Source organism: Haemorhous mexicanus, chromosome 18 (assembly GCF_027477595.1).
Source record: "Haemorhous mexicanus isolate bHaeMex1 chromosome 18, bHaeMex1.pri, whole genome shotgun sequence".
NCBI classification, from domain to species: domain Eukaryota; kingdom Metazoa; phylum Chordata; class Aves; order Passeriformes; family Fringillidae; genus Haemorhous; species Haemorhous mexicanus.
In genome coordinates this window covers 12,713,512-12,726,032 of record NC_082358.1, presented here as the reverse complement: position 1 = coordinate 12,726,032, position 12,521 = coordinate 12,713,512, and the positions used below count along the sequence as shown (strand labels likewise).

General features: G+C 43.6%; 1 protein-coding gene across 1 annotated transcript in view; it reads left to right on the top strand.

Moving 5' to 3' along the window:
• The first annotated feature begins 205 nt into the window (after positions 1–205).
• The window catches only part of VAPB (VAMP associated protein B and C), a 32,971-nt gene continuing 20,655 nt past the window's right edge, over positions 206–12,521 (top strand). The window contains exon 1 of the mRNA XM_059862478.1: positions 206–361. Coding sequence (XP_059718461.1) covers positions 304–361 — 58 coding nt within the window. The 5' untranslated portion in view covers positions 206–303. The remainder of the gene's footprint in view (positions 362–12,521) is intronic.

Below are 12,521 nucleotides of genomic sequence, written 5' to 3'. Positions count from 1 at the left end.
CGTGTGCGCCGCCAGCCGCCGCCCGACCGCCGGCCGCGCCTGTCCCCGCTCCGGAGCCGCCGGGACAGTGTGAACAACCACCCGGGCGAGGGTGAAAAAGCACTCGAGCGACAAGCGAACAAGCAGCCGGGAGGAAGGCGAACCGGCACCCGGCCGAGGAGTGAACCCGCCACCGGGCGCGCCCACCGCCCGCCTTCCCTCCTCCCTCCCTTCCTCCCTCCCTCCCCTCTTCCTTCCCCTCCCTCCCTCCCCGTCCCTTCCTCTCTCCGCCTGGTGCCGCCACCGCCGAGGAGGAGGAGGAACATGGCGAAAGCGGAGCAGGTCCTCAGCCTCGAACCGCAGCACGAGCTCAAATTCAAAGGTACGAGGCGGCCGCCGCCATCCCTCGCCGCCGCTGCCCGCGCCGGGCGGGCGGCGCGGCCGCGCTCGGGGCCCGCTCCCGGCAGCCATTTTCCGGGGGCCGGGCACCGCCGGCAGCTAAAATGTCCTTCAGCGCCGCGCCCGCCGCCCCGCCGGGGCCCCCCGCCCGCCGCGGAGCCGCCCCCGGCCCGCGGGGGTCCCCCCGCGCCGCCCTCAGCGCTGCCGCAGCCGCGGCGCGGGTGGGGGCGGCCCGCGGGGACGGCGCGGGGGGGTCCCGGCCGCCGCCTTCCCCGGCCGGCAGCGGGAACACCGGGCTGTGCCCGGCTGACCTTCCCGGGGGCGGCGGCCGCGGAGAGGGGGGGACCCCGCGGAGCAGCGGTGGGAGCTGGCGTGCGTTCCCCAGGCCCCGCCGGGGGTGTGTGCGCGGCCCCGGCCGAAAGATCTGGTGCTGTAATGTAGGACAGCGATGTCCGTGAGGTAGGACTGGGAGCCCAGGTGCCACAAACCCTAGGAACGGATAAAGGGCTTAATCAAAAGACAAAATCAGGAAATTGCTAGCTATGGAGCCGTTTAAGTGTTCTGTGTGGGTCTTCTATATAGAATCTAGACGGAGGAAGGATGTTGGGAATAAGATAACGAATAAGGGTTTCTTCTGTAATGTGTCCCAAGCAGGCACTGTGGGGTTGCAATCATGTCTCTGGCCAAAAACGCGAGGCCTCTGGCCAGGTGCTGGGCAGCACTTCCTGGCTTTTCTTGCTTATTGTTATTATTTTAATTTAGCAAGCTGTTTGGCTAAATAAGTCACAAATAGGCTGCCTGTGCAAAAATCCATCCTTTAAGTAAAAGTCTTGAATGGGTTTGGGCTTCCACTGGCACTGAAATTCCTGCCTTGCAGCCTGACAGCACAGCTGTAATACAATATTCTGGGATTACAAATAAGCGATCAGCAAGTTTATTTATGCGACCAGAGTCAGAGGTGTTTTATAGCTTTGCTTGATTATCTGGCAAATAAGCTTTTAAAAAAAAAAATAGGGACTTGTTAATTGGCCTCTGGCAAAAATAATACTCCTTTAAAAAAAGCTTTTGTGTACATTTTTAAATATAGAGGTCTTTGCCAGTTTTTATTAGTAAATATATTTGAACTATTAATACGAAGTGGGTTTTGTCAAACAGCCTGTTAATAAACACTGGGGGGAATGAATATATCTTTGTTAGCTGAAGTTGTTATGGCAGCAGTATCAAACATGCTTAAGAAGGAAACTATTGTTTTTTTAATGTTCTTTGTGTTAAGTATGATTAGATTAAAATCACCTCTTGTTCTGGATAAAATTGCTTTCAGCAAACAAGCAAATCCAAGCTCAGGTGGGCAAAAAGTGGGCCCTTAATTGGCGCTGACTTGCTAATGAGACGTAATTGTGGTTCAGGGTTTGTTTTTCTTTCTATTCTTCATCACAGGTAGATATAAACCTTGGCAGACTCTGGTTTTTCTTGAAGTAATGATAATTTGTCAGGCTGTCTTTCTTTCAGATGAGGTTTTGGGCGAAATAACCAGTAGCCATTGAAGTCAAATCAACTAACCATAGCACTTTTGGTTGCCAGATCTTTAGCCAGCAACGCGTGCTCCTTATAGCATAAAATGCTACTTGACTAACTGCAGCTATTAAATGGCTTAGTTTCAAAGTACACTGAAATATTAATGTTCAAACAGACTTAATGCTGTGGGCAGCATTCATATGCTTTGGCAATACCTCTGCCTTACAGTCCTTTCTAGCAAGCAGTGCTGACCGCTGTCCTTCATTCAGGAAACACCAGGTTGAAGTATTCATGAAGTAAATTCTGCTCTTGTGGTGACATACTGCCTGGTCATAGGGCTAAAATGATATTTTTGCCTTTGTAAATAGTTGCATTTATTTCCAGAGTGTTCCTTGGCCCCGTACAAGTAGATCCAGGCTGACAGAGGTCATAGAGCTGCTGATTGGTACAGGCATCCTTATGGTGTGTGCTGAAAGACATGGTACTCAATGTAGGAAACTGAGATTGGTCTGTAAACCTAGTACTGGAAATGGTGAAGGGCTGAATCCAAATGCAGACATAGAAAAAGCAGAAAATTGTTCACTCTGATGCTGTTGAAAGGCTCTGTGTAACTCTTCAGTATAAAATTTAGAGGGAGGTAGGATGTCAGGAGAAATATAGTAAGTGAGGATGTCTTCTGTAATGTGTCCCAGTCACTTTGGGGTTGCAACCATGGCCTGCACTTTCACTTCTTAAGGGTTGAAAACCATTTTATAGAAGCTTTTGTAGCCCCTTGGTTTTGCAGTGAATCTCATAAATTCATTTGGTGCTCTGTATCAAAATACTGTGCTTGTGTCTCGTTTGAAATAAAAATCAAAGGAGTTTTTCATGCTGGAATTTTTTTTTCACAGCATGTGAACATGAGCAGGGGTTGTCTTTCCTCCCGCCTCGCATCTCCTACAGCAGAGCACACAAGCTCCAAAATAGCATCAGCGTGTGCTGTGCTGAAATGCAGCTGTGAGTCGTGGGAGGCAGAGCACCATTAGGTGGCTGAAGGTGCCCACTTCTTGCCCTGGTCTCTGATGCCATGTGAAATAGGAGCTTCACTGGCTTGCTGACCACTTCTTGGTCACTGTAGGCTTGCAGAAAAATTATCCAGCTAAAGATTTACAGCTCAGCATTTACTGGTAACAAATGGTGAAAAAGAATGTTGTTGGTATGTGTGACATTTACATTTATGTTTCCCTTTCTTTCTTCTTTTTTTCAATCTAAGAGATGACATTAATCTGCCAAGAATTTGTTACAACATTTGGGGCTCTGACTTTAAGAATTGCTAGATTTAAACCTGAACAAGGATGTGGAATTGTGCTGCAGGATGCCTCCTGCACCTCACAGGATGGCTGCCCACCGAGGCTGATCTGTTTTCACCATATGTGCCCACCAGGACTAGAGATCGGCTGTTTAATGTCAGCAAGTAAAATTTTGTTAAAATATAGCGTATTTTAGGACTTCCCTGGGTTTATAGTGTTTGAGAGGCTGCTGGGGCAGTGTTGCTCAGGAGAGGCGGCACAGATGGGAGGTGGAAGAGGCTGAGGGACATTTTGGTAGCGTTTCTGGAGGTTTGCTCCAGGTTAGGCTGGACTTATGACTCAGCACTCTGTCCGTGCTCCCCAAGTGGCTCCCGGCAGTACTGCCAAGCAGGGATTAGTGCCTTGCTAAACTCTGCAGGTCGTGCAAGTTGGAAATGCAGGTTCCTGTCCCCAGTATGTGATGCTGTACCTATGCAATATGTCACTGTGTCGCTTTGCTTTCTGCTAAGGGCACAACAGTGAACCAGAGCAGCCGATCCTCTGCTAACAGAGCGGGTTCACCCCTGACCTGGGGCTGTCACCTGTCACTGGCTCAGGAACAAGCCCTGGCTACCTCAGAGCTGCAGCCCAAAGGTGTGGCCTCGGCCTGTATTGGTGTACTCAGTCCAGCAGTGCATCTGCAGCATTGAAGTGTTCAGAATTTAGTGTTTAGCCCCAGTCCTGTGCAGTTCGTGTTTCTGTGGTTGGGTGGCTGCCACTCCCTACTGAGACACTCGGAGCTCCTCCAGGTCAGCCTGAGTAAACTCCAGCCAGATCTGCTCATTGCAGTGGGGGTGTGCAAAGCCTCCTGTGTCTGACAGAAATATCCCCTTCCTACCAGATACCAGGCTAAGGCTCTTCAGTCCTACAGGCCAGTAACATTTGGGATGTGAGATTAGTGTTGGCTGAAGTTGCTGTTGCCAAGTCTCAGAAGAGAGGTTAAGGGCATGTGGGCTATTCACTTAACGTCTCTGTCCCTGTCCTGATCCATTGGGAGTGGTTGAATCACTCGTGCACTGAAGGAATGATTGGGAGGAATTTGACTTTGTGCTCATTGTCTTCTGTATTGGATAAATTTCTAGTTACAGGCCATGTTAAAGAATGTAAAATAGTGACATTATTGTGAGTAGTTGGCTGTTTAGGATAATTAATATGCATCTTTAAAGCTGAATGTTTATGTGCTGTTTTCTTTAAACTCTTAGAGCCCTCCTGGTATTCACAGCAGAACAGCAGGCAGTACTAGCATTTCTTTACTCTTTGAAGGCTGCTGTGCCAATGGCTGTCTGCTTTCCTGCTGAAAAATGTACCAGCCCTTGCTTCCCTTTGTCTGGCCTGATTCCAAGTCAAGTCATTGTTACCGCATTAAATATGAGTAAACCTTTGCATCTCTCTACATATTTGAATTTAATTATCAAATCATAGTCTTAAAAAGGGGACATAGTGTTTAAATAACAGGCAGGCTTCCTAAATCTACAAAAATTTATCCTAAAATATATCAAAATCAGTCTTTTTCTGGTGCAGTTAATGTTGCATTCACTTTTCTTGCAGCTTAGCTAAAATCAATAACTTATTCTATTAAATGTTTGTTTAGTTGCACAGACCTGCTGCATCTCACTGAATTACTCTGATTTCATGTGCTCCATTGGTTTTATAATTAATTCATCACTTTGCATAGTCTCTTCACTTTAGAGGAGAGGTGTTAGGAGGGAAAAAACTGGAGGTAAGTGAGGGTAGTGATGCATTGTGCATTTCTTACAACACATCTCTTTTTTGAAGGTGGAATAAGTTGAAGATTGTGCTTCTCTTGAGCGTTCTTAGTCTGCTGATGTCCTGTACACTAGAGACACAACACTCAACAGCTCCACTGGGAAAGGAGAAAGGAATTGTACATGTGGGACTACCAGAAATTTGAAACTTTGAATAGGATGATTGGAGCACCAAAGAACAATTGAGATGTGTGAAGCAGTCAAGGAGGTTTAACTGCATTTTCTGTTAAATTTAATTAATGTATTTAGGTCTCCCAAGACTGTTTCCAAAAATACCACAATCTCCTTGAAGTCTTTGGTCAATGTGATTTACGGGTTAAGAACTTTTGAATAATTTTGTACTGTGCAGATTTTAAGAATTCCAGTTGAAGTTATGAGCGTTAATAGGATCAAAGTATTACTATTTCAGGGAAAGACCTAATGCAGTGATAAAATTTGCTCCTTGGCCACTGCTTCTCTTATTTTGTGTTTTAAATGTGGTCAACTCCTTGCCTTTACTGTACAGAATGGGCCACATACATTCTCAACTTCCTGTTCTTTGGGAATCCTGTGTTTGTCCATGGATTTTCAGCTCACTTTGAGCTATGGAGCTATTGTAATGATATGTGAAAAAGTTTTTCAAGTTTGTTATTTAAAGCTCATCAGGATGGCAGCCTGCCAGTCTGATTTGGTTGCTGCAAAGTGACCTCTATTCATCACTTCAGAAGATATATCTGATAACAGATTATATTGAAAATACAGATGGAAGGGGTGGCTCTCTCAAGTCCTGGGAGCATGGCTATCATGGCAAAATGAAGACACAGTTAATGTGTCAGAGTGGATGCAGGTTCACAGTGGTACTTAGCAGTAAATTGTATTTACCAGCTGCTGCCCTGCATGCCATGTGCAGTGTCCTGTCACCCGTGAAAGGAATATAGAGTAGAAATTTATACAGCAGCTCCTGATAGTGCCTCCTTATTGGAAAATAAATTATTACCTATTTTTCCTCACCGTGCAAGATTCATAAATTAAGAACTTACCAGTAATTGTGTAATGCCTTATTTCTTTTAAAATAGGTTAGCTGCCGTTAAATACAAGAGTGAATTCTGTTTAATTGCTCTCTAATTCAGAATTAGGATTGTAAAAATTCAAGTATAAACCTTTAAATGAATTGTCAGATCTGTTTTGAAACTCAACTGGAAAAAAGGCATCATCACCATAGCAAATGATCCAACTTCATGAGCTCAGGTCAGTTTACATCTATGAACAAATACCCAATTTTAAAAGCAGCTTAATTTGTTCTTTGCAGCCAGCTCTGGAAGGTATTGATTGCATCAAATGAGTTTTGGATCAAATGAGCAACTTCTCCGTATGTTATAATGCAATTTTTGTAGGAAACTGGCAAGGGAGGGTTTGTCCTGTTTCTGAGTGCCTCTGAGCACAGCTTTCTGCCCAGCTGAGGCAGTGCAGGAATCAAATGACCCTTGCTAATTCTGCCCACATCTTGCAGTCACACTCATTTTCTACTATCTTGTTACCATATTGGTCTTATGTTTGCTGCCTGCTGGGAACAGCTAATAACTACTGCATGCATTTCATAGTTGGTACAATAACAGCCTCTTTACTTTCCCTGTCAGTGTGACTGCTTGGCTTTGAAAGCCTTACTGATGGTGTTTGCAACAGTTCTGTTTGTGGTGACAGCTGTTGTTTCAGACTTAAATTTCATCTTTGTATTTGTAAGAAACGTGATCTTTAACATTTTCATCTTGCTGCTGCAATTGTTGTTTTGTTGGGTTTTTCTGCAAGTAAATCCTCACTGATTGGGTCAGGAGCTCTTCCAAGTTAGAGCCCTCTCCCCTCTAGGTGAGGGACTGGCACTGGTGTGACAGTTCCTGCCACAACACTGAAGGTCCCTTGTCTTCCTGTGTGATGACCAGAGGCAGAAAGGAAGCTTATTTTACATTTATATATGAATATTTAACTACCAGTTTTTCCAAGTTAGGGGTTAGATTCATGCTAAGTCTCTTCCTCTGGCATTTGACCCTCTATTTTTTCAATATATAAACTCTTTCTGTGCTCTGTAGACCAAGATGTCTGTAGAGCCATATAAGATATTTTCTGAGATGCCTGGGATGTTGTTGAGTTTAAAATTTGGCCTGCTAGGCAACCTTTTGTAAAGAGGGATTTGTGCCCTGGGTCTGGAGCAGCTGTCACAGTCCTTGGTGTCCCTGGCAATGTGTGCAAAGCAAATCCCCATTGCCCTGTGTGATTCAGGGCAAGGTAGGAGTGCACACCTGCCCTGATTGTGATTGTGTGTTCACACCAGCAGTACAGCCCAGACTGAGGGCTGCTCTGTTCTTTCTCTATTAGAGCTGTTCTGAAAATTGCTCAGTTCAGCTGGAATTCTCCTGGCCTCAAACACATTTGTACAGATTGGGTACTGCTGCTGCCTGCAGTACTTACCCCACGTTTTTATAAATACTTTATGAAAATAATCTCTGTGCTAAACTACTTTAGTGTCTAGTTCTCTGAGCTGTATATGAAGTCCCTCATACCATGGTGCATGGATTAAAGATTTTATCATTCTAAATTTAATCCTGTTTTCTTGGTTGGTTTCCACGAGGGGTGGAAAAATAGAGAAGGAGGAGGTTTGCCTGGTGATCCAGTTATTTAGGATGCAGATTATAAAATCATGTAGGTGTAGGGATCACTATGGAGCCAAATCTTATGTTTTTGCAAGCAATTGAAAAGACAAATTAGTTGTGCTTGTAGAAGGCATGTCAGATGACTATGTAATTCTTTTAAGAAAAAAAATTGCACTTTCTTATTTTTCCTAAGACTGCTACTTTTTTCATCACAACTAGTTACCTTCATCCTTGCTGGTGCTTCTGATGTTTCTCCCAGCTGTTCACCCTCTCCCATGTGCAGTTTCGTGTTTGTTGTCAGTTGATATTTGCAGTTAGTGCTTCTTGTGATTTGTGAATTAACAATATATTTTGTGTTTTCTCAAAACGTTTGTATTTCCTCTGGATTGTGATTTCTCTTCTTCTGGCCTTTCTATATTTTTACGAGACTAGAAGCAAAGATCTAAGGGCAGTAACATTTTTTTCCCCCCTTAATTTTTGTGTAGCTGATTTTACACTGTGGTTAGTGATGTCATACAGTGGTGCAGATGATCTCAGAATCATGGAATTGTTTAGGTTGGAAAAGACAGAAGTTTAGGCTTGAAGAACACAACTTGACATTTGTTTCTTGTTCTGTGCCACACATGTAAATTGTCAGATTTTTTTTTTTTTTTCTGATTATGTTTTCTCTCTGCTGCTGGCTAAATTTCTGATTTTGTTTTTGTTTTTTCCCTTTGGTCCTGAAAGTACAGTTAATAGGCTGGTTTTCAAGTAGCTCCCCTGAAATATATCTTGCTAAGCTAAGGATTCCTTCCTTTTTCATAGCCATAAATAGTATCCCACTGCCTATTTTATGTGGCTTGGGTTTTTTTTAACTTATTAGAAAAGCAGCTATTCTTTGTGCATCCCCAGAATATCTAATTTTGTTTGTTTCTTCTGGTATTTTCGACTTATGCACAGTTTTGCACTTTAAAATATTTGCTCATTTGCTATTTAAGTTGCACATCAGATTTCTCTATTTGAGGAGAAAATGTGAGCGTAAAATTAGAGTAGTTAAGTTGCTCCTTCCCTAACATTTTGATGTGCATTTGAAATGGAGATTAGTGATGGAATTAGACCAGGAAAAAATCACTTTAGAAGAGAAAGAGTAGCTTGGTGATTAAAATCAGGATGGTTCTTCCAGGGAAACATTTTACATTGATTTCAGTCTTCAGCAGTGCTTTTGTCAGGGACAAGCACATCAAGGCTTCATTGCTCTGTTGCTGCATCCTCACTTCTCCTGGGAGCCTGAGCTTTGTTTTTGTCCTTTCCATAGCCCACGGATGGAGCTCCAGACTGTGTACAAAAAGGAGATATCTTATCTAAGTGAATCTGGCTGCATCATGGTTATTGAAAGAGATGCAGCTGCTGGTTTCCTGAGCTCTTTTCATACCTGGATAGAGTTGGCTCATGTGATATTTGTGTGCAGAATGAGCCAGGTAATACAATCTGTTTGGCACTCGGTCCTGAAAGGATCTGAAAGCACAGCTGAAACAGAGATATACCTCTGAAAGCTCACCAGGGCTGCTCTCAGTCTCTTGTTCATGCAAGCATGTGCAGAAATCTGGTTTAACTTCATGATGCAGAGAAGATATTTCATGTTGTGTGATTTTGTTGCTGAAGTTTGCTGTAGGTAATGTTTGGGTGTAAAAAAACTCTGAAGAGATCAATTGGGAAAAAACAAATGACACTGGTACCAAAATTATATGAAGGACAAATTCTTCTATTTCTCTTGGCAAGCTTATGTGTGGCCTCTCAGTTCTTACAGCTGTGAAGTCAGACTGTTAATGATCCTCTGAGGGATAAAAGGTGACAAAAATTACATACTAACAAATACCCTGAGAATAGTCTTCAGTCTCCTATTTGTTTGGGGTTTGGGCTCTTTTCTCAATTAAGCATGAGGCATGCTCTGAGAAAAATAGTTTATGCTAGAATAGGCCAGGGAAGGACACTGATTAATCCATCTAAATGGAGTAACTTACTGCCAACCTTGCTCCAACTCTGGCATCTGAATCATGTAATTTTGTTAGGTTTCTGCGCCCTTTTTTTTATTTTTTTCCTCTTAGGTCACTTTATTGATTGCATACTTCTTAAAAAAATTGCTCCACTGCATCAGCTACTGCATAGGGAGTGATGTAGATGTTGCTTCTATTTTTGTAATATTTTTTCATCCAGGCATCCACTGTTTGACACAGCAGAAGTGGAAGGGACCACTCCCCTCCTGTCACTTTGTTTCAAGGGCTCTTTTGGCTGAGGAGGTGGGTGCTGGGAGTAGAGGTATTGATTCCACAGGGCTGGGGGTTTGTAACTAATTCCTTTTAAAATCTGAGCTGAGATCAAAAGGTTGGCATGTGGTTTACACAAGGATTTTTTAAAAAATAATTACCAAATTTGGGGGATTTGGGTTGTCTCAGTGAGTTACTTGTGAAATCAGATATTTATGCAACATGGGCTCTTCTTGCTTCTGATTTTTTGGCTTCTTTGATTTCAAAAGTTGCGGATGCTCGCTTAATTATGAGAGTCTCCAGAGCCAGATGATGATGATGATTAAACCTTGGCACACGGTACTTTTTAAAACACTAATCTTCACAAGATTCTGTGTAATTAGGTAAGTATTCTCCTTACTTGACAGAGAGGGAAACTATAAGGGTCCAAACCTGCTTCTGTTTTGGAGTTGCTGTCAACTCTTAAGGCTCTTAATAGCAGAAGATCAAGCCCTTAAGTGATTTGTCTAAAGACAAGTAAGGTGGTGGGAGAGTTTGATTGGATCTTGGGTGTTCTTGATTCTCAGGCACCTGGCTGATAGCTCAAGATGTCTTGCTTGACATTTCAGCTCTTTTCATTTCAGTGTTTATCTTCAAAGGTCATCAGCTTTATATATGACTTTAAAAGAAGCGTGCAGTAAGTCAGGGTCTTCACCTGTTATTGAGCCTTCTTGCACATCACTACTGGTTTTATTTTGCCTGTCTCTGATAGACATCCACAGAAATAAAATGGGAGAGCCCATGGAAATAAAATGAAATCACTTGGTGTTGTCAGAGGCAGTAAAGGAACTGAGAAACCACTCGGATGTGAAGATGAGAAAAGTTGCAGGTAGAAAGACTGGTCTAATCAGATGGAGACATAGGTATGGTGACTGTTGGATGGTGCTGACACCTCTTTCTAGAGCAGGGCAAGGGGCATCCCAGTTTGAGGGGCTGGCAGAGCTGGGGGGAGGCACTTAATGACGTGGGGTAGGGGCCAGTGCAGGGTGTGGGATGGGGAAGGGATGAGTATCACATTCAGCCCCCATCCTTTCCCTCACACAGGGCCAGTATGACTCTTTCAGTGGATTAGTTATTGCTCCATGTGGACATCTACCAGTCACATGTAGGATTTGGGCTCTTGAGAGTAGTCACAAAACAATTTAGGTTTCCCCTCTATTGCTTTCCACCATCTCTCTTATTAAAGATTCTTCAGTTACCTTTCTTTGGCTGATTAATGTGTCAGGTGATAAATGACTTTCATCTGACACATCAGTGGGATTAAACCATGGTGAAGTACATCCTTCCCCTCCTATTATTGCATTCCACTGCTTTCCACAAAGGAAGTACAAGAGAGGTTATCTCATGAGAAGCTCTGCCTGTGTTGCTGGCTGTTTCCAATTACCTTGCTGTTGGATACATCTCTGTGGTGAGCTGGACTTGCACAAGTTGTTTAGAGGAAGATGCTGAAAGTGCATCTAAAACACTCTGGGAATAACATGGACAACTTGATAAGAATTTATTCTTAGTCTTGTGGATCAGTGGTTGCCAGTTGTATCAAGTATTCCTGCAGTGCTTTTCTTTGAAAAGTTCACTACATTTTGCAGGAATGCCTAGCTTTTAGCATTAAATTTAAGTACAGAACAAATGATAAATGTGCCTTAATTACTTTCAGCAGCTATGCCAACACTACAAGTGTGACTGCAGCACGTATGCCCAGATGTGCTTGCAAGCTTTCACCTGCAACTGTGAGACCTTAAATTCCTGCTGTGCAGGAAGATGCAGTTTCCCTGATGCCAGGTCTGAGTGCTGCTCGTTCTGGCTGAAAACTGAATCTCCTTTTTCTCTTCCCCACTGCCCCCTCCCTCTCTCTGGTAAGTGGATTAATTTCCAGCCCCTGCAGCTCCCTGGCTCTGCTCTTGGCCCGTGCAGAGGAACACAGTGCAATTTGCACAGGCAGCTGGTGGAGATGAGAGGCCAGACCATCTCCCCTTTCAGCAGTGAGATGGGCTCATGCAGGAATTAAGCAACCCTGTGGCCCACCTGATGTGTGTAGTTAATTATAAAGATGTAGTGATAATTGCAGGTACAGATCTGCAGAGGACTGTCCCTGCTGGGTTTGAATGTTCCTGCCCAAGCCTGTGCCATCAAAGCTTTCCCTCTGCTGGCACTTATGCTAAATTCCTTCATGTGCCAAACAGCATGAGGACTGATGATTTGCCATGCCAAAGCATGGAATTTTGGTTAAGGTGAGGATGGTTGTGTTAAGATGTAGTACAAATGATGTGACTGTGTAACATGGTTTCTTTGAGGAGCAAGTGGCAAGGAACTCACAGTGAGTACTGTGCTCATCAAAAAGTTATCAGCCTGAATTTGCTGAAACAATTATGGGCAATTTCTATTGCAGAGAGGGTTATTTAAAATTTAAATAGAGTTGACATCATGTTCTTTTGACCTAATTCCCAGACTTTTTTATCATTACTAAAATGGTGTGGGATATTACAATGCCATAAGCTGCAGCATGGCTCTCTAAGGAAGGGTTGATACAGCACTGGTGTTTGAATAGGAAATGGACTGGAAAATTCTGAGGTAACATTGCGATCTTCAAACGTGAAGGGTTGGATTCGTGGGTGAAAAGCCACAGTTCAG